Genomic DNA, 27,821 nt, shown 5'->3' on the forward strand with positions numbered 1-27,821 from the left:
AGAGGGTGAGGCAGCTATGTGCATTCGGGAATTAAGACGTGGAGAGGTGGGAAGGATCCACATGGCACAGGCTGTGAAGCAAACATTGAAATGAAGGATGTCATTTTTGGCAGCATTATTAGCAACCGGGTGGTCCGCTTGTGTTTCTTGGCAACAGTTTGTTGGTGGCCATTCATGTGGACAGACAGATTGTTGGTTGTCATGCCCATATAGAATGCAGCACAGTGGTTGCAGCTTAGTTTGTAGATCACATGACTGGTTTCACAGGTAGCCCTCTCTCTGATGGGTTAGGTGATGTTTGTGACCGGACTGGAGTAGGTGCTGGTGGGAGGATGTATGGGACAGGTCTTGCATCTATGTCTATTACAGGGGTATGAGCCATGAGATAAGGGGTTGGGAGCAGGTGTTGTGTAGGGATGGACAAGTATATTGTGTAGGTTTGGTGGACACTGGAATAACACTGTGGGAGGGTTGGAAGGATAGTGGGCACAACATTTCTCGCTTCAGAGCATGACGAGAGGTACTCGAAATCCTGGCAGACAATGTAATTCATTTGCTCCAGTCCTGGGTGGTACTGAGTTACAAGGGGAATGCTCCTCTTTGTCCAGAGGTGGAACTTTGGGAGGTGGTGGGAGACTGGAAAGGTAAGGCATGGGAATTTGTTTTTGTACAAGCTTGGGAGGATAATTACAGTCTGTGAAGGTTTCAGTGAGACCCTCGGTATATTTCAAGAGGGACCGCTCGTCACCGCAGATGCGATGACCACAGCTGTTCTGAATTGCACAGATGGGAACTTTCCCTGTATATATCCAATATTCCTGTAACCCTCCTGGCCTTAACCTTCGTTAGTCATTGTCCTCACCCATCCAGCCCCTTCTCTGTTCCCATTCCAGCACTATACAGCCCTCATTCCACGATCACACCCAGTCTTTTTACTTCTCTCCTTTTCCACTACCCCCCCCCCCCCCCCCCATCTCCCCTCCTCATCCCTGCACATTCCTCAGCAGCACCTCACTGTCCACCACCCCTACCCTACTGTCCTTCCCCCTCCCCGCCCTAGCCTCCTCCTTACCCCCACCCAGTCGCCACTCCCATAATGCACCGGTGCTGCTGCTCGCAGAGTGGCTAAAGTTGCTTGAGACTGCAGTCGTGTGTGTGTGTGTGTGTGTGTGAATAATATATTTGGGCCAACTATTTGCTCTGTGTTCTCACATTATTAAGCACAATGGTGTGTGAGGCCTGTCATTGGTTGGCCACTCTTGCATGAGATGTGCGTGTCTGGAAGCAGTGGATTCAGTCTTTATGCCACAGTTATAGGATCTTGAAGCTTCAAGCCTTTCATGTTATATTGTGGCATGTGGGACATTGTGAAACTGGTTTGAAATTAATAATGACTTCAGTGATAAACTGCACTATCTGTGATCCATCTTTAACTGTTATCATTTGAACTCATTATCCAGTTCCTAAATTTGGCAGTGGAGGGAAGCTTATAATTGGACATTTGGAGGTGAAGAGGAGTAACATAACACTTTTTTATTAATCTATATCACTGACCCAGTTACTTATAAGACATAGTCAGATAATTGTCACATTCTGGAAGAGCTTCAGCAGAACAATGAAAATTCTATTGCTGCTATCCCTGAGGCGAAAGTGCTACGAGTTTGATAAATTGGGCATAGTGCTACATTGGTGTTAATAGTAGCCATTTCCAGCATCTTCTGTGATGAAAGGGTCAGTTCTGCATCAGTCTTACTGTAAATATTTTTGAGGCTAATTTTATTTTGTCTGTTCGTTATTAACAGTAATAGCATTGACATGTGTTTTAGAAGATTAATCTTTGTTCATTGTGTAATAAACGTATGTGGAGTTAAACATTGCAAAATAAAGAGCACAGTGTTTAGATCAAAAATAGAGCCTCTAAAAAATTATACACAGTGAATCTTAGTCATTTGAGACAGTGGAAATGTCCAATATAGCTGTACAGGGGCAGGTAGGTTAAACTTCTCATTGACAAAGTTGTCTGAGAAGTCCAACAAAATTGGAGACATAAGAATTGCCAGGTGTGGGATACTGAATGTTGATACTTGCAGTGTCAAAGATCAGGTCTTGCTCTGAGGCATAGTTGAAATTCTTAAATAGTAGAATGACATGCATGGCCAAAGTACTGTTGAAGGGATGGTTGTAGATTGTAATTCTGGTCTTTTTTCCTAATAAAATCTGAAGAAAATTGTGTGGGCTTCTTTGCATTTTAGAAAGCCGCCAATAGACTATATCACCATAAAATAATGATATCTCTTACTGAAATAACAGTGAGTAGTGATGGTACAACTGACAGGTTTTAACAGCTGATTGTCCAGTAGATTGTTTTTTTCAGTTAAATGAAACTAGTCTGTCAGGCCATGAATATTAATGTTGTTCACTCACTCTCTGGGTTTGAATCAATGTGAGACAACAGACTGGGACAAGTTTCTGGTACTTACATCAGTTGCATTAATGTTTCACTGAATCTCTGGTTTTGAGTAGTTTTACTTACAAATTTGTTCATTGTTTTCAGTTATACGCGAAACATGACTGGGCTGACAACTTTTTTGTACACTAATAACGTATCTTATTTCAAAAGGACGTCAAAAAGGTGTATTTATTAAAATGAAGTATTTTCTAAATTCATGTACAGGGCTATTACAAATGATTGAAGCGATTTCATAAATTCGCTGTAGCTCCATTCATTGACGTATGGTCACGACACACTACAGATACGTAGAAAAACTCATAAAGTTTTGTTCGGCTGAAGCCGCACTTCAGGTTTCTGCCGCCAGAGCGCTGGAGAGCGCAGTGAGACAAAATGGCGACAGGAGCCGAGAAAGCGTATGTCGTGCTTGAAATGCACTCACATCAGTCAGTCATAACAGTGCAACGACATTTCAGGACGAAGTTCAACAAAGATCCACCAACTGCTAACTCCATTCGGCGATTGTATGCGCAGTTTAAAGCTTCTGGATGCCTCTGTAAGCGGAAATCAACGGGTCGCCTGCAGTGAGCGAAGAAACGGTTGAACACGTGTATCTGGACATGCTGGAAAATTGGCTCATGCCACAACTGGAGACCGACAGCACCGACTTCATCTTTTAACAGGATGGTGCTCCACCGCACTTCCATCATGATGTTCCGCATTTCTTAAACAGGAGATTGGAAAACCAATGGATCGGTCGTGGTGGAGATCATGATCAGCAATTCATGTCATGGCCTCCACGCTCTCCCGACTTAACCCCATGCGATTTCTTTCTGTGGGGTTATGTGAAAGATTCAGTGTTTAAACCTTCTCTACCAAGAAACATGCCAGAACTGCGATCTCGCATCAACGATGGTTTCGAACTCATTGATGGGGACATGCTGCGCTGAGTGTGGGAGGAACTTGATTATTGGCTTGATGTCTGCCGAATCACTAAAGGGGCACATATCAAACATTTGTGAATGCCTAAAAAAACTTTTTGAGTTTTTGTATGTGTGTGCAAAGCATTGTGAAAATATCTCAAATAATAAAGTTATTGTAGAACTGTGAAATCGCTTCAATCATTTGTAATAACCCTGTATTTATTTACTTAAACATTAAATTTGTGTACTTCTGACATTAAACATAAATTTTTGGTCGATACCAAAACTGTAATGACTGATGCTGCGATGTAAATTTATGTTTAAATAAATGAAAAATTAGATCACTTAAAGTTATTGAAGCTGTCTCTCTCTCACCTGTCGCTGGTTTGCATCAATTGCCTAAACAAATGAAAAATTACTTTATTTAAATTTATTGAAACTATCTCTCTCTCTCTCTCTCTCTCTCTCTCTCTCTCTCTCTCACACACACACACACACACACACACACACACACACACACACACATACAGCTGGCTTGTACTCATCATCAATAATTCAATTTTGGTAAAAGCTGAGATGACATAAACAGAAAGCATACAGGATAACAATATTTTTTAATTGTTTGGTGACTTAATCATTTGTTTATTAAGAATGTACTGCAGCATATCAGGAAAATATTTATCATTTGTTAATTTTCTTTGAATTTCTTCAATTGACAGTTTCAAAATGTGAAAAGCAAATATCAGAATGAAAATATCAGCAATGACAGACTGTAAGAGTGAGCCAACAATTATGATTTACACTGAAGTGACAAATGTCGTGGGATAGGGAGACACCATATTGCTTTAAACAATAATAATTTCACATGTCGAGAGAAGCCTCTGTGCTACTAGCAGTCTCGGCCGAGTGGTTAAGGTTTCTGACTAGAAATCAGATTCCCTCTGCACGTACTTATGATGGTAGTATTGCATACACAAGGTACCAAAGGCTAGTGCATTGGTGGAGCTGTCATTTGTATTCAGGAGATTCGTGTGAAAAGATGTCCAACATTATTATGGCTGTATAATGGGCATTAATAGACTTTGAATGTGGAATCTAGTGGAAGTAGATGCATGGGACATTCCATTTTTCTGAGATCCACAGTGTCAAAAGTGTGCACCAAATTTCAGGCGTTACCTCTTTACACAATGGCTGATAACCTTCACTTAAAGACTGAGAGCAGCAGCGTTTGCATAGAGTTATCAGTGCTAAGAGCCAAGCAAGAGTGCTTGAAATAACCACAGAAATCAATGTGGGATGTATGACACATGTATCCGTTAGGACAGTGCGGTAAAATTTGGTGTTAATGGGCTATGATAACAGGTGACAGATGCAAGTGCCTTTGTGAACACCTTGACATCACCTGCAGCATCTCTCCTAGTCTTGTGACCATCTCGATTGGATCCTAGACTACTGGAAAACCAGGGTGTGGTCAGATGAGTTCTAATTTCAGTTGGTAAGAACTGATGGTAAGGTTCGAATGCGGTGCAGATCCCATGAAGCCATGGACCCAAGTTGTCAACAAGGCACTAAGAAAGCTGGTGGTGGCTCTGTAATGGTGTGGACTTTGTTTACATGGAATAGACTGGGCCCTGTGGTCCAACTGAACCAATCATTGACTGGAAATGGTTATGTTCAGCTACTTGGAGCCCATTTGCAGCCATTCATGGACTTTATGTTCCCAAACAATGATAGAATTTTTAGGGATGACAATGTGCCATGTCACCAGGCCACAATAGTTTGCGATTTGTTTGAAGAACGTTCTGGACAATTCGAGTGAACGATTTGGCCACCCAGATCACCCAATGTGGATCACAGTGGAAAATCCTGCACTGGGAATATTTTCACAGATATAAATGGCTGTAGAGGCAGCATGGCTCAGTATTTCTGCAGGGGACTTCCAATGACTTGTGGAGTCCATGCCACATTGAGTTGCTGCACTACGCAAGGCAAAAGAAGTCTGAAATCATATTATCAGTATTCCATGATTTTTGACACCTCAGTGTAATAACACCAAAATGATCAATTGTTCCCCCACAGGACTGAATGTGCCAAAGGTCAATGGAATCCTGTTATCGTCCACTGCAGTTCAGAGGAGTACAGACTTCGTGACAGACTATTTACAGTATTGGCAGTATACAGTATAGGCTTAACTGTGAAATTGAAGTACTAATGTGTGAATGGTAATAGTACTTCTTCATACCTATGAAGTACTATTTCTGCTACTTTTCACAAGCTGTGAAATGCAAACAGGTTTGTGAGCAGGGGTGTGATTTGTACATGTGTAGGTGATGATATAATTTACTGTGCAGTATAACTACTTACCACGCAAATAAACATCTGTTAAATATTGAAGATCTGAATTCAAATGATTTTTAACTTATGATGAGCACAATTTTTCGTTACAACAGAATGCTAGCTGTCATTAAAATTTGATAATTTTTTCTTTCTTTTTCACATTCCCTTGAGCGAAGTTACATGCTCAGTTTTGTACCCCAACGAAACATCAGCTTAATTCCCTATAAGTTTGACAAAATTAGCTGCAGGTTGCATATTGTTTGTTGATTGCATAGGTTCATGACAAGCCTGTTTTGGCATGTGTGCCATTTTCAAGTGGTCGAGTTGACATTACCTTCGTTTATAACATTTTATTCTACATCTAGACAGAGTGACATCCATAAAACACCTTGAAACGTTACTTCTTTTATGTATTATGTTATTAACATAGATCACATATTTACTTCCTATAGAAGAATAATGGTGAAATTAATTTCTTTCCTTTTATTTTTATTTATTTATTTTACAGTAATTAAATTATGGATCATTCCAATGTCATTGTAATAGTACTATGAGATTTATCTTATATTATACTTACATCTAGATGGAATGACATCTGTAAATCATCTTAGAATGTATCATATTTTATGGGCTATAAGATGCACCTTAATTTTTATGCAGTTTTTTTAAAATAACATTTTTACCATTTTTATTATTAGATTGAAACCAGATTAAAAAACATTCTTAGCTTATAAAACCGAACTGACCTTTAAAATCTGTGAAAACCATCAGCTGAATTTTCTTCTTCCTCTTCCTCTTCGTCATTGTCCTCTTCAACTATAAGATGGTCTTCGCTTCCATCGAGAGCATTACTTATGCCACACTTCTTGAAAGATGTAATAAAAATGTCTTCTCTCACTCCACACCACGACTGATTTATCCACTGACACACTTGTTTGATTGTAAGTCATTTTAAAGCTCCTTCGACATGAATTCATGTTGGGTTTCATCCATCATCCATTTGCTCCATTCCTCTCTCTTATACACTTTAAATGGTTTATTTATCGAAACATCCAGAGGTTGCAGTTGTGAAGTAAATCCTCTTGGAATAACAGAAGGCTCTGTACTTCCCTGTCTCAATTTCTCTTTAACAGAATTTTGCAAATGACTGCTAAACTGATCTAGCACAAGAAGAGCACTCTTCTTCAATAAAGCACCTTTCTTTCCCTCCCACACTCTGTTAATCCTTAATTTGATACCATCATCCATTTCATAGCGTCATCCATCCATACCTTGTTATGTATGTGAACAACTGTTACTGGTGGTATTTCAGGAGGTTTTGGCATTGCTTTTCCCTTGAAAATGATCATTGGTTAAGTTTAGTACTGTCAGCACAATGTGAACTGACAACAGAGTAGTGCAGTTTTTTCATATCCACTTGTTTTTATAGTTACAGTTTTAGCACCTTTCATGAAGATAGCTGTTACTCAACACATCAAATGTCAGAGAAGTTTTGTCCGTATTTGCTATTTGGCTGAGTTTCACACTGGTTTTCTTTCTATGTTGGATAATAAAGTGATGGGAAGATAATATTTTCTCTTCATACTTTTGTGCCATTTTCTGAGATATTTTGATTTTGGTTTGCATACTAAGTTTATGATGATGCTTTATAAACTTATAGCGCCAGCCAACTTCATCCATAAAGTCTGTTGAGTTCCACAATAGTGCTAGCTTACAAGCATGTATTTGAATAATTTTTGTATTAATTCAAATGCCATTTTGCGTACACTTGAATCCATTTCAATGTGTCGACTTCTAATTTTGGCCATTTTACACTCAGTCCTCCATTTGCACGTATAGTCTTCCTCTCTCTCTCTCTCTCTCTCTCTCTCTCTCTCTCTCTATTTAATTTTTTTAATTTTTTTAGTTCTTCTGTACTAAAATTTGTTTTTTTACTGTTGTGGAGGGCTGAAATGCAGGTCAGCTGCTTTGTTCTCATGTTGACCTGCATATGCTATAACTTTCAATTTATAGCCCACTATCATAAGAATACCTTTTATCTTTTTCAGTTATAAAACTAGCTGTTAACAAAAACATTGTTATGTTATCGATAACACAAATCACTTTCAATTCAAGTTCACCGGCATGGTAGACCGCAATGACATGTCTTAGGCAAGACATTTTTATGGGGTTGTGATGGTGGGGTAGAAGGGAGACAGTGTTAGCAAGCTTGTGAATCCTCGCTACTCATGTTTGTTGCCTTCTGTGCACTGCTGATGCCAGTTGAATCATGTTGCCAGGTAGAGATAGGTTTCCTGTGCAATCAAATATATGGCCATTTTTAAGACTGACGGGAATTTTATATTAAACACTGGACATTTTTATATTAATTTAGAGTATAAGATGAACCTGAATTTTGGAGACAACTTTTCAAAGAAAAAAGTGCATCTCATAGTCTGTAAAATGTGGTAAGTTCTGTTATGTATCATGTTGTTGACAAGACACGTATTTACTTTCTATAGAAATTTCATATATATAATTTTTTTTTTTTTTTTTTTTTTGCCGCTTGTAAAATGATGGATTGTTCCAATGGTGCTTTATGTTCACAAGTAAATTATAGGATTTTTTTTTTTGTCAGAGATATTGCATGTTACATCGATGTGCAGTCATTATGTTATCCATTGTTTTCGTTTATGGTGTTGCGTTGCTACGTTAACAACATAGTACATAAAAAGAAATTATGTTCCAAGATATTGTATGGACGTCACTGCATCTAAACATAAATACAGGGTGTGTCAAAAAAATGTATACAGACTTTGAAGCGTCATAGAAAATTTATTTCCCATTCTACAGTGTTAAATTTCTGGAAATGGAAAGCTTAAAGTCCAATTGGAAAAATAAATGTACTTTGCAAATGTGATTAATGCTCAAACTGGTGGCCTTCAGCATCAATACATTTCTGAGTACGAGTCACCATGGATTCTGAACATCGTACCAAAGTGTCCAATGAGATTTCTGCACACACCGCCTGAATCTCATTCCAAAGTGTGTCCAGGTTACGCGATTTACGTTTGTACACCTCATCTTCTACTGTGCCCCATAAGAAGAAATCCAGCGGCATGAGGTCTGGAGAGCATGCAGGAAACTCGATTGGTCCCCTGCATTCTATCCACTGGCCTGGCACACACTATGATAGTGTGCTGGGGCGCCAGCTTGTTGGAAATAAAACCCATCATTACCGTATAATGCACGAATGGCAGGGAATATGGAGTCAGCAAGCATTGTTAGGTACGTTTCTCCAGTAACAGTACCTTCAAAGCGGAAAGGCCCAATGAGTGCCCTTGCAGACAAACCACACCACACATTTACACCAGGCAAATTCACAGTCTCTTCAACTGTAATGTGTGGATTATCTTCAGCCCAGTACACACAATTGTGCCTATTGACAGTTCCATTGAGTTGGAATTGGGCTTCATCTGACCAAATTATGCTACCCATAAATCCCGGTTCACGTCTCACCATCTCCTGAACCCATTCACAAAATTCTAACCTTCAATCTGGATCGTCGTCACTTAGCTGTTGCACCAGCCTTGGAATGTACACACGAAACTTGCCTTTCTTCAGAATGCGTAGCACACTACTAGCACTTACATTACTCTCACGTGCCGCTTGTCTTGAAGATTTTTGAGGTGAACGCTGAAACAATTCCAAGACCGCAGTTGTGGAATCATCACTTGTAGCTGTACGAGGTCGCCCTGATCAACCTTTATGCACATCACACACTGTTCCATGAATTTTGAATTTGTCTCGTAGATGTGTAATTGTTAACCTTGAAGGTGGTTCTGTACCATACTCACTTCTTCACTGTCTTCGAACCGCAGCTACATTCTCAAACTTCCAGCACCACTTAATTATCTGCTCCCACGCTTCAAAGCTCAAACGCACGTCCGCCATGTTACAGTTACTTCCTTGCCACTGCTGCCACCTGTTGAAGAAACATAACATTACTTTCTTACAGACATTTAACCTTTTAGAACAGGAAATAAATTGTCTATGACAGTTCAAAGTGTGTATACATTTTTTGATGCAACCTGTATTATATAAGACAAAATCTCATAGTACTATTAAATAGACATAGAATAAAATGATTATAAATATAATGTCAACAGGAGCACTTGAAAATGGTGCATGTGCTGAAACAGCTTGTCATGAACCTATGTAATCATCAAGAAATAAGCAATTTGCAGCTAATTTTGTTAAAAGTATAAAGAGGATGTCATACTACAACCTTATGCAAGCTGTGGGCCCAGAAGAGATGATGTTATCAACTTAAATTATCCATGCATTAATTACATCTGAAACAACCTAAACTTCAGTAATGAATTAATCAGTTTTAAATGATGACAGGAGAATTAATATATTCAGTACATAATTAAGTGAACACACATGCTTATTTTAACTTTGGCATACCCCTTGAGATGTTATCACATATGCCTGGGGTTGGGGTTTTCCTTTGGGGCTATATGAACCCCATTTGTGTACACTACTTTAGTTTAACCAATGAAAGTACTACAGACTAGTTTCACTGAGGAATGAATGGGTAGCCCAGTCAACTAAAACAGTAAAGGGAGGTTTCATTTGAAAGACCCAATACATCTTTCAACATCTGTAACATCAGTTTCCTTATGTTTTGTAAATTTTAATTTTGACATCAAAATTGTACAAAATAATAATGTGTTATTTTGAAATTTATTGTTAAAATTCTATATAAAGTGATGCAGCGATGCTGCGAGAGGTCGGTCGGTCGGTCAGTCAGTCAGCGTTTTGTTTACGTGTGGTGTGTGCAGTTCGGTTGTCAACTAATGTAAATAAGTTTTGTGAAGCTTGAGACTTTAGTGTTCAATCATCAATGAACCTCAGGCAAACGAAGTTTAAGTTAAATGTTAATGATCTGAGGAGAATGTCAAAAGAATTTTTTCAGTCAGAAACGTGCAGACTTAATCACAACCATATCAATGACATTCTACGTACCCTACACACCTTTTACGATCATATTTCGTGGTATTGATGCAATTCGGGGTGGGTCACATGTGACTTTGGTTTATCTGAAATTTTCGTTATCTTAACTGGCTGCCGTCCCGATCATTTAGGATAAGCGGGAGTTTACTGTACAACTTTTATGTCGAGAGATTTACAAATAACCAACTAAAAGTCAGACAAAACATAGCAGAGTTACCAGATAAAAACAAGGATAAAATACCAGTACAGACACAGTTAAAAAAAGACAGATGGCCGTGGCCAGGTGAGTACTTCGAATGTGACTTACAGAGCCAATCAGCAACACATTAAAATGTCACACCCAATATCATACAAAATCTTAAAACACTCACCTCATTATGAGTTAAAAATAGAGGGCAGGTCCTGTGGGAGACCCACGTCTACCCTCAGGTCATCATATAAAACACACTCAATTAAAATACGTTGTGCCCAAAGCTATGTTCCACATCTGTGATACACTAGGGTTTCTCACGACGAAAGAGAAAGCCATGTATCAGTGGGCAGTTTTTCACTCCAAGCCCTCTAAGGGCTACTAATTCAGCTCAGCATGGTCAGGAGGTAAAACCCCCTCACATCCAGCCACTGAGCCTTCCACCATCATATAGTTTTCTGGGAAACATATGTGGTTACAATCTGCAGGTAACAGCAAGCAGGTGGTGGAAGAGAGCAAGCCTCCTTGGCAGCCCACCACATCAACAAGTTCATTTCCTTGGATCCCCATGTACCTGCAGAAAATGAGGAGAGTGCTCTGGACTTTTTGCACCTTACTATGTTCTGGGTACATCTGACGAGTAGCAAGAAGGGCACTTTGGGAATCAGAGCCAGTGATGAATTTCTTACTATGATACCATCACACTGCTCTAGTGCCCTCAGGACAGCAAACAATTTTGCACAGTAAAATGAAAACAATTCTGGGAGTACTACCCGAGAACAATATCAGTGAACATGATGGAGCAGCTAATGAAAACCCCCTGCTTAGACCCATCTGCGTTAACACCAATAAAATTCATTTGGAAGTTTAAAATCTCATAAAATTGAAGCTTAAAAATACAATCTGAGGTGGTAACTCTGTAGTAGCCAGTGGGTCCTCTACTCCATCTCTGGCTGTGGACTTTAATGCCCTCCACATGTAATAACTCAAGGATCTCCCTCACTCAAATCCCAAATGGCTTTGTTGCCCACAGGCAGTTGTGGAATAACATTCCTGTGGCAGTTGGGCAATTGAGGTGGAAACAGCCCTGTATGCTTGGCATACCACAAGAAGACATTGAACAGACAGTGGAGGCTCAGCCTCGGCACACAGGCAAGCAACTGGACTCGTGAAATAAGTGCCTGTTGACAGTCTTAATATCCTCATGGTGTACCTTATCGTGGATTTTGAGATATGAAGGTCTGGCTGATCTATAAATCTGACATCCTTATTCAACCCATAGTCATGCTAAGGCTTTATAGAGTTGGAGCAGACATGCCTTGTCAGCCCCACAAGACCTATGGCACGTTTAAGGATGGTTAAAGTGTTAAAGCATCTAAGTTTTAATTCTTTAAGTTATGGCAGCCACATAGCCCCTCATCAAAAACAAGGCCCAGATTCTTCATGTTTTCTATAAGAGTGAGAACAGTATCCCCCAGTTTCAAAACAGGTAAATTAAAAAGAGAGTGCAAGCAATTAAAATCAACACTAACAATTTTCTCCAAAGAGAATTTAAACCTGTGCTGTTTGACAATTTCTCCAACTGCCTGGTTATCAAATGAAATAACAGAGTGGCTGTTGCAAGGTTGGAGGATGCACAGAAGATGGAGGAGTCATCCACAAACAAGGAATACTGTATGCAACTTCTCACCAAGAACGTAATACTGCTCATTGCTTTGGTGAATGCCATTATACTTGGAACACTCTCTTGAGGGATGCTGCTCTCCCGCTTAAAATGGTCAGTCAGTATTAGTGACCTGCTCAGTAATATAAATAAAACCTCAGATTCTCTGCAGATTATGCAGATATCTCTAATGAAGTATCTGAGAAAAGATGTTCAAATATTCGGAATTGTTGAGTCATAATTTCTGCTTTTCGGTGAGCGGTCTCCTTTAATCCAAAAGTATTTTTAGTTTGGTAGAACTTTCCTGCAACATTTGTACAAATATTCAGTCAGATCTTAATAAGATTTCAAAATTGTACAGAGATTAGCAACTTACTTTAAATGTCAAGTAAAGCAGTTATTCACTTCACAAAATGCAAAAACATAGCATGCAATGCAGTCTATCTACAAGGGGATTGCATTCAAAACATTTGTGTGATCCATCCTAGAATATTGTGTTAGTTTTCAATTAATTAAGGAATTCAATATTCATTGTATTTGCTCAGCCCTGTAATATAAATTTTAAACTAGTGTTGCAACAGTAGCAGTGCTAATTCACAGTTTTTTTGTTCTAACTTGTACACCTGCTTTTGCATGTCTGTTGGAAGTAAAGCCTTTCTGAGCTGGAGAAGATGGAATATTATCCTGTGCGAGTGAAGGGCAGGTTCGATCACTCACGTGAGCTGTATTTGGGGCCTCGATCACTTATTGTGGATGGAGATGCAGCAAATCAAGGTAGTCTTATGTCACAAAATACCAAAGGACAGTCTGGAGGATACTGTGTGGTGACACCTTTCATACTAAGTGACAGAAAGTAAGTTTTACATGTATAATAAATTTTTCTCTTACTGAGATTGAAAATAGTATAGAAAAAGACAGAGTGAGTGTATTTAAATTGTAGTTGATCTTATAAGAATATTGTGAGGTTTGAAAACTTAAATTTGTATTAGAAGTAATCCAGTAGAGCACTAATGGCTCATTAGTCTCAGAAATCAATACTACAAATTTATATGAAAGAAATATGTTAGGCATTGTATGTAGATGTATGAAGCAAGGCACCTAATAGCTCTTGCAGTTGTAAATTTTTTTTATAGATTCATTTATGTGTTGTCATAATATACCTGGTGTAGCTGATAAAAAAGTAATGGCTTTATTTTACAGCAGAAATGTAAGTGTACTACAAACCTACTTTCACCTTATTAGGCCATTTTGTTTTACAGTTCCACGATTCTAGTGAACCGTGGATGGGTTCCCAGTAAACAGAAAAATCCAGGAACCAGAGAAGCTGGTCAGATAGAAGGAGACCTGGAGCTTACTGGACTTGTCAGGCTAAGTGAAAAAAGAGCTCCTTTCATGCCTGCCAATAAACCAGATGCATGGTTCTACAGGTAAAGAATGTAGTACTTTATGCACACATTCACCTTTCAGTGAGTCATGTAGTCCGAACCATTGTTTGTAATTAATTGAAGTGTAAACATACATTTTATTACAATGAAATATTGGTCCTAGGATAGCAGTATCTAAGCACAATTTTAATTAAAATGCCAGTGATATTCCCACAGCTCTCTATTGATAATGCTACTGTTTACTCTCCCTCCTTTCCTCTTCCTCCCTCCCTCCCTCCACCCCCTTCTCATCCCATGCCTCTTACCATTTAACTAAATGCTGATCATAATTGTAATAATGACCAAGTGAGATGGCTTAGTGGCTAAGACACAAAACCAGAGCTGAATCCAGCACTTTGGTTGTGGGGGAGTTAGGGGTAGGGACTGATCCCTTGGAATTTTGTGTCACCTGGCTGTCTCCCAAGTTCTCTTGAGTAACAGGAGTAATGGAGGTGGGCGAAGGTGGGAGGGGGGGGGGGGGGGCGCTATTCACTGTGTCAGTAGTATTTCATAAGCTACGTATACTTTCAGGGTTGTGCCAAATGATAAGCTTCTCAAGAAGTTGAGTTTGAGCTCAGAAGACTTGGGCTCATTGAGCTAGGGGCTGATCAGTTCCACCAGACCTGCATTACAGTAAACTTAGGGGGTGGGTCTGTAACCATAACTGAGAACAAGTATATGTCACTTAACACCATGAATCATTAGGATAGTACATACTGTTATGTATTCTGCAGTTAGCCTACATTAAAGTTCAGTAGTTTTTCTTCTGGAGAAGGTCAAGTGGTTACTACAACTGTTGTGACAGTGCCGTGACATTTAACAGTGCCGCCACGACAGTACGCGCAAACGGCGATAGAGGCGCTCCCAACTCGGCTGAGTGCGGGAGCGCCACCTAGCTACGAATGGCGCCGGCCGGATGTCACGGCACGGCAGTCGAATAAGAGATACACGAGTTGTTATCATGTAACGAGCTATTGTTCCTAAGTGAGTGTGTTTGAATATCCACACAATTATTGGTGATTAAAGGTTATAACACTTTTTGGCGACGAGGATGGGATATTTTCACTGCGTTGTTGATTTGTGTGCTCGTGACGGGGCAGACATGGAACAGCTTATGCAAGCACTCATTGAACAACAAACACAGCTGACAGCTGCTATTCAGGCATTGTCGACGTCGCTTACTCATCGTCTGTCTTCCTCTTCTCCGCCTCCATTCCCTCCTTACGACGAGGCCGCTGAAGATTGGGAGGATTATGAGAAGCGTTTGTGGCAACACTTCTTGGCTTTCGGCATTGTCGACGCTCCTATGTGTAAGTCGTTATTTCTATCTTGGATTTCCCCACGGATCTATCAGCTGCTATCTCAGTTAACCCCCCTGCGGGAACCTGCCTCTCTGTCCTTCCAAGAAATGTGTGACTTATTGTCTAACTATTACCGAAAAAACACCCACTTCGTTGCCGCCCACGTGGCGTTCTACCGGTGTCGTAAACAGCCCCATCAATCTTACCGGGCTTGGGCGGCGGAATTACACGGTCTGAGTAGGAAATGTCAGTTTGTCACGGACACTCATCATGAGTCTTATGCTGATTCAGTGGTTAGGGATGCTATTCTACAGCTTGCTCCTGATAAAGAAGTTCGGCAACGTGCCCTACAACGGCCAAACCCGTCGTTGTCGGAAGTTGTAAGCATCGCTCAATCCTTTGAAGTGTCTCACGCTGCTGGTGCGCAAATAGACGCGTGGTGTGATGTAGGCGCTGTACAGTCAACTTTCGACACGGACAATTTGCCTGTTTCACAGGAGAACGAAGATGTGGCGGCGGTTCACTCGCGTAAACAACGTCGCGTTGGGCCGCAACGCTCGCAGCGACAACAGCAACCACAGAAGCAGGTTCGTTCCGCACTTCATTCTTGTCCACGTTGTTTCATGCAGCATGGCAGGGCCGCATGTCCAAAACGTTGGGCCACGTGTAATTCATGTAGGAAAAAAGGCCACATTGCTTCTGTGTGTCAGTCCCCTAAAGTTCCTGTCGACGAGGACGAGGCATCGGACATGGATGTTAACTGCGTGCTTTCTCAAACAAATAAGTTGTTTGTTACTGTTCGTGTTCTGGATAAAGACATTCGCATGCAAGTGGACACTGGCTCTGCAGTAACTCTCATTAATTCTCACACTTATTTGGAGTTGAGCTCCCCTCCCTTGTCTCCAGTTACCTGAAATCTGAGAACTTATAATAAACAGAAAATTCCTATCATTGGCCAGTTTGATACTTCCACTGCCTACAAGTCTGTTGTTAGGCCCCTCACGTTTTATGTGGTGGATCATGCGGGCACTGAAAACCTGTTTGGTTATGATGCTTTCCAGTTGTTCGGGTTCTCCATTGATGATGATGTGCACCTCACATCTGAGGATATTCCGTATCAACAGCTGGATGGATTGTGTTCTGAATTTTCGTCCATGTTCTCTGCTGGTCTGGGTCGTGCCAAGGATTTTGAAGCCCACATTAGTCTTAAACCTACAGCTTGCCCTAAGTTTGTCCGGGCACGCCCTATTCCGATTGCGTTGCGTGCACCTGTCAAGGCTGAGATAGGCAGGTTAACAGCTTCAGGGATTCTCCTTACTGTTACCTCCAGCGCATGGGGATCGCCAATCGTGGTGGTTTCTAAACGAAACGGGAGTCTGTGATTGTGTGGTGATTTTAAAGCCACTGTCAACGCTCAGAGCCTCATTGACACTTATCCTCTTCGCCATCCTGAGGAGTTATTTACCAAGCTCGCTGGGGGCCAGTTCTTTTCCAAACTTGACTTATCGGAGGTGTACCATCAGTTGCCGTTGGATGCTTCTTCCAAGGAATTTCTCGTAATCAACACTCCTTGTGGGTTGTATCAGTACCAGCGGTTACCATTTGGTGTCGCTAGCGCGCCGGCCATTTTTCAGCGGTTTTTGGAACAGCTCACGGCTTCCGTTCCCGGCTGCATAAACTATCTGGATGACATTGTTGTCACGGGGGCCTCCACTGAGGAGCACCTTCGCAATTTGCGTTCACTGTTTCGGGTTTTGCTTTCGGCTGGGTTTAGGTGCAATCTGGACAAGTCACAGTTCTTCCAACCTTCCATTGTGTATCTTGGTTTCCACTTGTCCCGTGAGGGTATACGTCCTCTACGTCAGCACGTTGCGGCCATTAACGCTCTACCCCGGCCATCTACGGTCAAAGAACTTCAGGCGTTTCTAGGCAAGATTGCTTATTATCACAAATTCGTTCCATTCGCAGCGGCGGTAGCTCATCCTCTGCATCAGCTGTTACACAAAAACGTCCCTTTCTGTTGGTCCGACGAGTGTGAGCAGGCTTTTGTCCGCCTGAAGGCTCATTTGCAGTCGGCGCCTTGTCTTGCCACTTTCCGTCCGGGTCAGCACTTGGTTCTGGCAACTGACGCGTCACAGTATGGCCTAGGGGCTGTTCTCGTCGGAACGACCCATCGCCTATGCTTCCAAGACCCTCAACGATGCGCAACGGCGTTACTCTCAAATCGAAAAGGAGGCGCTTGCTATTATTTATACTCTAAAAAAGTTCAGCGTTTTTTTGTATGGTTCTAAGTTTCACCTCATCACCGACCACAAGCCACTGGTCTCTCTGTTCAGCCCATCGGCGTCGCTTCCGGATAAGGCAGCTCGCCGCCTGCAACGTTGGGCCTTATACTTGTCTCGTTTTCACTATGAGATTCACTATCGCCCCATGACCCAGCATGCCAATGCTGACACATTGTCGCGATTGCTGATGGGCCCCGACCCAGTTTTCGATCGTGATGAACTACTCTGTTTCCACATTGATGAGGAAGAACATCGTGCGGTCAAGGGTTTTCCACTTACAGGTTCTCAGGTCGTGTCGGCTACTGCGCGGGACCCAGTCCTGCATCAGGTGATCGGTTTTGTTCAACGGGGTTGGCCGGACAGGACCAAGGGCAGGGCATCGGATCCCCTTCGCAACTACCATGCCTTGCGCCTTCGTCTGTCTGTTCGTGATGGTGTTGTTCTTCTGGCCACGGATGGCGCATCTCCACGGGTCGTGGTGCCAGCCTCTCTTCGCAAAGATGTTCTCAAACTGTTGCATGAAGGCCAGTGGGGTATTTCTCGGACTAAGTCCCTGGCCTGCAGGCACATTTATTGGCCCGGTATTGATTCGGACATGCCCACATGGTTGCTGCGTGTGGTCAGTGTGCTCAACAACTGGCTGCGCCTCGTACAATGCCCTCTCCGTTGCCTGATCCGGCACAGCCATGGGAACGGGTGCACGCTGACTTTGCCGGCCCCTTCCTCGGTACTTATTGGCTACTGTTGATTGACGCCTTCTCGAAGTTTCCGTTTGTTGTTTGATATCCGTCGCCCACCACTGCGGCGGCGACGCTGGCTTTGTCCAAAATCTTTGCGCTAGAAGGTCTTCCATCCACGATCGTCACGGACAATGGCCCTCAGTTCTCTTCGCAGACCTTCTGTGATTTTTGTACTGGACAAGGGATTCATCATGTTACAGCACCGCCCTTTCATCCGCAATCGAATGGGGAGGTCGAGCGCCTTGTCCGCACTTTCAAAAGCCAGATGAAAAAATTCCTTAGTGATTTTTCCACAGATGATGCTCTGCTGCAATTTCTGAGTTCTTATCACTTCACGCCTCTGGGTGATCGCAGCCCTGCTGAACTCTTGCATGGCCGCCAACTGCGCACTCTACTGCACCTGCTTCACCTTGTCAGGCCTTGTGCTGTGTCCCCTAGTGCGGGAAAATACTCGGTGGGCGCCGACGTGTGGGCACGAGGGTATGGATCTCGCCCTAAATGGATTCCAGGGGTGGTCAAGGCTCTTCACGGCCACCAGCTTTGTGAAATACGTACAGACGATGGCATGGTTGTTCGCCATTACGACCAGATGCGCCCACGAGTGGTGGCCACGCCGGTGCCACCGCCCCTTCCTTCGCCTCCACCAGCCCGAGAAGCCAGTCCTGTCGCTGCTGGCGATCTACCGTACGTGTTGATGCAGCCGGCGTCGCTACCGCTTCCGAGTACGCCGGAACCGGCCCCAGTCGCGACGCCGCCTTCTCCGGGACCCATCTCGCTGGAGCACACCCCAGGTCCAAGACACCTATGGATGGTGCTCCGGAGTTTTCACCCATCATCTCGTCCAGGAGGCACGTTCCACGCACGAGCTTCCGTCCTGGACATTTTTGACCATACTCTCGTGTCTCTCCGCAGGATCTTCTCGGGGCCTCACAAGAGGCCATGGATGTCTCTGCACTGTCCATGTCTCCAAGGAAGTGAGTGGTTTATTTATTTTTTTTCCTTCTTCAAGTGGGGAAAAGTGTTGTGACAGTGCCACGACATTTAACAGTGTTGCCACGACAGTACACGCAAACGGCGATAGAGGCGCTCCGCAACTCGGCTGAGCGCGGGAGTGCCACCTAGCTACGATTGGTGCCGGCCGGATGTCACGGCACGGCAGTCGAATAAGAGATACTGAGTTGTTATCATGTAATGAGCTATTGTTCCTAAGTGAGTGTGTTTGAATATCCACACAATTATTGGTGATTAAAGGTTATAACAACAACACATATAAAATATGAATAAAGTTCAGTAAAACTCTTTAATATTGAATTCTTAACTTGGAAGCAGGCGATATATTTATATGGTACTATCACAGAACACAATAACTGTTTATCACTTTGAACATTACTGAACGATAAACTTTGTTACACAATTCTAACTAATAATACTAGCTAACTGCCAGATCTCCAGATCTGAACTAAGATGATGCTGCTATCATAGTCAGCTATCAATGAGTGGACAAGTGACACTGTGCTCTGACATAAGTAGACTTCCAGCAGTGATGGCATACCGAACATCTGGAGGGCGTGTCTTCTCTGACATCTCTCCTTCGTGGTTATGTCTGGAAATGACTGACTGTAGCTTGTGGCTCCATTGTAAGGTACCAACATTAGCCTAGGGCCTCACTCTTTGGACACCACCACACATACCTCCATAAAAATCCTCTTGTCTTCAGTGTGCATTATGCATCAATTGATGGTGGATTTTGAGTCAAAACATTCATTAGCAGACAATTTGTGGGGCATGTGATACACCCCAGTTGCTATGAGCTGTTAAAAATGATGCACAAATTATTAGTAAAAATATCATCACAGGAAGCTACCAATTTTGCCAAAACAGGGTAATGGGGGGAATATCCTGTTGTAGCAGAACTATACTGTACCCTTAAGTGTTGTGGCAGTGTGGTAATGAGAAGCAACAGTACACAGAAACTAGAGATCTTTAGAAGTATGAAGAGGTTACTGAAGCATGGAGGAGTCCTGTTATCTTCCAGAAAGAGAAGACAGTCAAAGAATAAAAGGTAAATAGGTGCATATCATTTGCTGGTGCAGAAGAAGACACACAAGTTTCTTCATCCACCACATTTGTAATATTTCTTGTGTGCAGAGGCCTTCATTGCACACACTGTGATATGGAATGTACATTTATCTACCCCAGGAGCAAATTGTGTAGTGCCTCATTGTGTCACCAGAAGACACACAGTGCTTTACTTCAGTGCTTGTGTGTGTTTGTGGGAGGGGTTGGGGGGGGGGGGGGGGTGTCATTTTCTGGTGAAGACCTCATGCTCAACTCTCCCTCTTCCAGTTACTGCCCCCTGATACAAGTGGAACATCAACCAGATGGGTGTGCATAAGGCTGTGAACCCCACATGTAAATAAACACAAGCTCCATAGGTGAGATGCTGGACGCATGTTGAACCGGTGTGTAATCTAGATTCTATAATTTAGCAAAGTACTGTCTTGTGCCTCTGTATGGTTACCTTACAGCTGTCTCCTCTTCCATCCCCCTCCTGCCCCCCAACCCCCTCCCCCCTTCCTTCCTTCAATTGTGAGATGGCCTACAGTACGTCTTGAAATATAATATTCATGAATAACCCCAAAAAGGGGCTTTTGATGACATCTTACCAAATCTTTACTCAGAAATAGAGTTAGTGGTAGGCTGTCAAGCAGAAACAGGCAAGAGTGTTGTGTCCATACAAATGTGTTTTAAATGTAACAGTATGTTAATTATATTGTGTGCATGTTTCGATATACTTTCTTATGTTCATACTTTGTGTCTATCACTGCTACATTCAGCACTTCGTAAGTCTTAATGTGACTGCTGATTGCTCAGGAAGAGTGACTGCCTGTTGCAACTATGAGCTAATATGCAGGTAGCAGAGGTTTTCAGTTTTTACCAGAGAAATTTGTTTGTGTGAATTTCTCCATTGCTCTTTTGACCTTCATGTACTCTCCATTGTTCTTTTGACCAACACGTACTCCAAATGTAGAACCTCTCAATTTTGAAAACGTTTTTGGGTCTCATTTTTATGTTTATCACACTTTAAGGACTACAGCCATTGGATATGGCCTAAATCCATTGGATGTATTAAAGTTTTTCACCTAGATGACATGCAGAGGGGATTGTACATATCTGTTCCAGTCTGCAAGGCTATTCTGTGGTATCAACTGAACTGTGAATGCACTGTTCACAGCTCAACTAAGTCATCATATCTTAAAATCGCCATGCCGTTGGCCATAAGATGAGCTCTACCATCTCCATCTTCAAATTAATGATCTACCAAAACTGCACAATATCAAACAATGGGAACTCCATGTAGAAATATGAACTATGTAGGAAAATACAATTGGTACTTGTTGTAAAGAAGACGTGTTAAGATGCAGATAGGCACAATTAAAAGACACTTACATAAAGCTTTTGGCCACAGCCTTCATTAGTAAAAGACACACACACACACACACACACACACACACACACACCATTCATACACACAAGCAAGCACACCTCATGCGCAGATGACTGCCAACTCCAGCATCTCGAGTTGGAATGTAACTATCAAGTGGAACGCAAGCTGCAATCTTGTGGATGCGGGGAAGGGATAGTAGTATATGGTGTGGAGAGTGAGACAAACACTGTGCGCAGGGACTAGAATGCCAACAGGTGCAGCATCGGGAGATTGCGGGGCAGGAAGGTGGGGAAAAAAGGTGGAAAAAACAGGAGATGAGTAAGGTAAGGTTGGCAGATTTGTTGGCAGAGCGGAGCAAATAACAGGGTGGGAGATGAGAATGGGGAGAAAGTGATTGGATGGGGGCGGGGAGGGAGGGAAGACTGTTAGGTAGGTGACAATATGTTACTGTAGTTTGGGGGTGGGATAGTTATGGGAGCGGAGAAAGAAAAAAACTCCAATATGTGCAGTTCAGAAAATCATGTGGTGAATGGAAGGATCTCGATGGCTTGGGTAGTAAAGCGGCCATTAAAATCTGCAGCCCATAAAAAAATTGGCATAGGAGGGTGCGACGTGGGCACCAATGGCCGTGCTACAGATTTGTGTATGTATCTTCCCTTCAGAGGAGAAGTAGTTGTGGTTTAGGACACAGTTTGTAAGGTAACTTTATTCTAGCCCACAGCTACTTCTCCTTTGAAGGGAAGACTTATAAACAAATCCACATCACAGCCAGGTGCACCTGCAAGGCACCCTCCTACGTCAACATTTTTATAGGCCATCTAGAGGAGACCTCCCTAGCCTCCCAAAACAGCATCCCCCAGTCTCGTTCTGGTTCACTGATGGTATCATCATGATCTGGACTCAGGGCCAAGACACCCTATCTTCATGTCTTCACAACCTCAACACCTTCTCTCCCATCTGCTTCATGTGGTCATCCTCAGCCCAGTGCACCCTCTCCTAGATATTGACCTCTTCCTCTCTAATGGCTTCATCTGCACCTCTGTCCACATTAAACACACCAACCACCAACAGTACCTGCTTTTTGATAGCTGTCAGCCCTTTCACACAAAAAAGTCACTCCCATACTGCCTGGCTAACTGGGGACGGCGTATTTGCAGTGACGAAAATTCCCTTCCTCAGAGTGCAGAGGGTTTCACAAAGGCCTTCACAGACATGGCCTACCCCCAGAGCTAGTCTGCAAACAGATCTCCATTCGTCCCACCATCTCCAATAACCAGCCCTTCATCACCTAGTACCACCCTGAACTGGAACAACTGAACCACATCCTTTGCCAGGGCTTTGATTACCTATCACCATGCCCTAAAATGAGGGATGTCCTACCTGAGATACTTCCCACCCCTCCTAAAGTAGGGTTCTGTTGCCCACCCAATCTCCACAACATTCTAGTTCATCCCTATGCCACTTCAAATCCCAGCCCATTGCCACAAGAATCATATACCCGTGGATGACCCATGTGCAAAACTTCACTCCTGTAATTATTCTGGCCTCAACCTGTGGTACCATACTGTCCCCACACCCTCCACCCAACAGTTTCCACCCATTGTGTCCTCTCATTTCCTCCCCATTCTCATCTCCCACCCTGTTTATTTGCCCCACTCTGCCAACAAATCCCCCCATCTTTCCCTGCTCCTCTCCTGTTTTGCTCCTCCTTTCCTCCTCACCTCCCTCCCCCACAATCTCCTGATGCTGCTCCTCTTGGCACTCTACTCCCTACACACTCTGCCAGACAACGTTCATCTCTCTCCCCACCTGTACACTGCTATCCCTTCCCCTTCTCTGCCGTCTCCAAATTACTACTTGCATCCCATGTAATAATTATGAATGGTGTGTGCCTCTCTCTTACTGATGAAGGCTGTGGTTGAAAGCTTTATGTGAGTGTCTTTTAATTGTACCTGTCTGCAACTCAGTGTGTATTTTTTATGGTAAGAACTATACAGAAGACAACTGCTGTTATCTGGGGACATAATGGGAGTGATCTGCTAATGAATTGTTCTGGTGTCATACATGGCTTAATAAATTACTTCAAAAATAATCTCTTCATCTTAATACTTAGTGAAACACATATAGTAGAATGTAATTTCCACCAACCTCCTGGGGTGCAATAGAACTGGATGACAACTGTCTTTCTTAGTGTTATGTTAAGGCAGGTATCTGTGTGATATTTATGTCAAAACTTTAAATATCAGTTTGTGTAATGAGAAAATGTGATTCTTGTAGCAAGGGGTTGCAATTGGGATTAGCCTAGGGATAGACTAGGATGTTGTGGATGTTGGATGGGTATCAGAAACCCACTTTAGGAGGGGTGGAAAGTATCTCAGGTATGATGTCCCTCATTTCAGGGCACGATGATAGGTAATCAAAGCCCTGGCAATTCAGTTGTTCCAGTTGAGGGTGGTACTATGTGATGAAGGGGACACTGCTTTGTGGCTGGTTATTGGAGGTGGTGGGAGGATTGGCAGTGTGGTGGGAAATGGAGATCTTTTTGCAGACTAGCTGTGGGAGTAATGCGTGTCTGTGAAGCCCTTGGTAAAACCCTCTGCATTCTGAGCAAGGGAGTTTTTGTCACAGCAGATATGCCTTCCCCAGGTAGCCAGGCAGTACGGGAGTGACTTTTTGGTGTGAAAGGGCTGATAGCTATCAAAAAGCAGGTACTGTTGATGGTTGGCAGGTTTAATGTGGACAGAGGTGTAGATGGACCGGTCATAGAGGAGGAGGTCAACATCTAGTTACGTGGCACCCTGGATTGAGGACAACATGAGGTGGATAGGAAAGAAGGTGCTGAGGTTGTGAAGGAATGAAGATAGGGTGTCTGGTCCTGAGTCCATATCATGATGATACCATCAGTGAACCAGAACAAGACTGGGGGATGCTGTTTTGGGAGGCTAGGAAGGTCTCCTCTAGTTGGCCCATAAAAAGGGTGCCGTTGGAGTCTGCCATGCAGGCACCCATGGCTGTGCCAAAGATTTGTGTATATATCTTCCCTTCAAAAGAGAAGTAGTTGTGGGTTAAAGTAAAGTTTGTAAGATAAGGTACGTGCTGTCACTTCCCTGTTGAGGTACAAGGTCATGTGCCAGTGGGAGATAGAGTGGGTAGAATTAAGGAACAAGCAACTTCAATCAGTGAACCTGGAAATCCAACTCCTTCAGTCCTCCTTCCATTCGCATTGAAGACTGAAACTAATTTTAAAGCATTTCCATATAAGACAGTGTCCTCTATTGTGCATTTTTTCCTCATCCAGTGGTAGAACCAACAAATTTATTGTGTACTACTTCTATTTTATCTGATTCTAAGATGAATGTTGTGTGAGTTTTAAGATGGCATATTATGTTTGACCTACTACATATCTGGTAAGGCAGAATATTGTAGTGTGCTTCTGCATGGCTGCCAGCTGTGGTTCTCTGTTTGGTTATTTTTAACTACTCCAGTATTGCTTTAGATTAACAATAGAATTTACAACAAGATTTGTATGCTTTTGTGGAGATGTGTGAATGAATATAAGACCAGTCAATCAGATTTCAGTTCACAATTGTCCTTTTCACAAGTAAATTTTAACCACATTCATCTCAAAATATTTCTGTTACAGTGTTGATCATGTAAATGTTGACCTCTCTAATCACACATAAATGCTGCAATGGTGCTTTGGAGCAGGTCATATTCAACTTCCTGCGCAAATCTTGTGTTCAGTACCTAATGGCCTTGTTGGCAGCTGACTGTAAACCCTAAACTTACTTACCAATTGTGAGAGTACGTTTTTCATTCCCTCATTATGATATTTGAATCAGTTTGTGCTTTTTCTTCTATGCACTTCTCTTCTTTTCTCCACATGCAGCAATTATATTACTTTGTTGCATGACTGTTTGATAGCACGTTTGATGGAATATGAAGCACACAGACGTGTCAAGAACAGCATTTATTTTAGAGTAAATCAGGTCACTGTAGCACAAGCAGAGCAATCCATATACATAAATAAAATGAGACAGTGATAGTTAAAAGATACATTTACCAGCCAAGCTTGATCAGTAACTGACTGAAGTTTTTGTTGGAACAAAACAGTTGTAGATTGTCCGCACTGCAGCAAAGAGAAATTTAATCACAGAGCTCCTGGTGGTCTACGCATCAACTCTTTTGACAGGGTTGACTGCATGAATCAGCTGACGACTTGTCATTAGTGTGTTGACGTCTGCTGCTATAACAGTCCCCTTGGGTTTTACTTCTGCCATCAGCATGATGAACCCCCATATATGGAGGAGTCACTGCCAGTTTCACTCCATTTCCAGCCACGGGATCTTTAATATTGCTTCTACTTTTTCCGGAAGTGGTAATGATCGTGATGGTGAGATCAGACGGCCTCAAAAAGTGACCTCTGGTTGCTAAAAAAAAGTAAATGGCAGCCTTTAACACATTGCCGTATTTATCTAGGTGCCTAAAGATTTCAAGTAAGTGCTGTTGGTTTACCTTTGTTGTTGCTGACAAAATGACGATGTCATCAAGGTACTTGAAACAATACGACAAACCTGAAACGTCCCCTTTGAACAATTATACATGACTGTGCTTAACCTGACACACAATATTTTGTTAGCGCAACGCAATCTGACTTTCAAAATTCTCTACAAAAGAATGGCCCTGACTAACATTAAACTATACCTTTCACAAATCACTTACCTCACAAAAATCTTCGCTGCTCAAGCTACTGCAATACAGCGAGCGCCACTACTGCCAGCTAAATAGAAGATTCAAACTATGGAAGGCACTAACTACTGATAGGGATAGTTAGCAAATGAAAGATATTAATAGAGAACAAACAATGTATTTACCTTAATATCATCACAAGTCATAATATATATATCAGTTCATGACAAATTACAAACCTCCGCCATCTCTCTCCCCACATCCACCACTGCTGGCGGCTCACCTCCAACTGCGCAACGCTATGCGCTGTTCACAGCCAGCTGCCTAACACTACAATGGCGAGTATTACAACAATGCAAAGCAGCCACAGACTGCACACAGCACAGCCAGTGATTTTCATACAGAGGTGGCGTTACCAATAAAAAAACCTAAACAGCCTACTTACATAGCCCCCATGCTCCCCACAAAAAATTTTACAAATTGGATTGGGCAGTGGCCAATACAGATTTGAAAAAATTTTTTTCATGATTACAATAACAAAGAAATCAAATGCACACACTTATTGATACAATGTTGGTCAAAAGCTAAAATTGTCTAACAGTCCATAAAGACAGTCCTAATCGTACATAACAGGAGAATAGCAGTGTTTTTCTCAAAGTCTGAGCAGTAAAAGAAAATGCACACGGAAGTAGTGGATTTCCATGCAGTCTTGAAGAAGTAGTGTTGTCCTTCCAATGGAAAGACAGTGCTGACTCGCGACATGCAGACAGGTAATGGGCCACAACAGAGCAAACCCACAGCAGAGTCAGTCGAAATTTTGAAGAGTATTGGTAGGTAGGTCATCACAGAGCAGACCCACTGTAGTCCTGGTAGAGATTACGGTATTGGTGGGCCACCAGAGGTGCAGACCCACTGCAGCCCTTGTAGAAATAATGGCATGGTGGGTCATCATAGATGCAGACCCACTGTAGTCCTTGTAGAGATAATGGTACTGGTGGGTCATCAAAGATGCTGACCCACTGTAGTCCTTGGAGAGATAGCCAGCAGCCATCTGTTGTGACTGTGCAGGTGCACAATCACCGTTGAAGAGTCTTGCGGATAATATAGCAAGTCCATAAACCACCACTTGTGCACTCACAAAGTTTTTGAAATTGTCCTTAGAACCAGCAATGCTGTTATCCAGTCCCTTGCTGAATCATTAACACACGTGCAAACACTATCAGTCCCTACTTCTCACATATTGTCCATATACTATGACCAACAGAAACGTGTGCAGTGAAATGTAACTAACAAGTTAATAATATCATGAACTGGTGACAATTACAATTTTATAACATAAGAATACAATAACAAAGGTACAAAACACATCATTAA

General features: G+C 42.4%; 1 protein-coding gene across 1 annotated transcript in view; it reads left to right on the forward strand.

The window, feature by feature from the left end:
* The window catches only part of LOC124612682 (surfeit locus protein 1), a 77,193-nt gene that overhangs the window by 17,865 nt on the left and 31,507 nt on the right, over positions 1 to 27,821 (forward strand). Inside the window, exons 4-5 of the mRNA XM_047141015.1 lie at positions 13,213 to 13,413; positions 13,820 to 13,987. Of these exons, the coding sequence (XP_046996971.1) occupies positions 13,213 to 13,413; positions 13,820 to 13,987 (369 nt within the window). The remainder of the gene's footprint in view (positions 1 to 13,212; positions 13,414 to 13,819; positions 13,988 to 27,821) is intronic.

The sequence above is a fragment of the Schistocerca americana genome, chromosome 1 (assembly GCF_021461395.2).
Source record: "Schistocerca americana isolate TAMUIC-IGC-003095 chromosome 1, iqSchAmer2.1, whole genome shotgun sequence".
In the NCBI taxonomy this organism is placed as follows: Eukaryota; Metazoa; Arthropoda; class Insecta; order Orthoptera; family Acrididae; genus Schistocerca; species Schistocerca americana.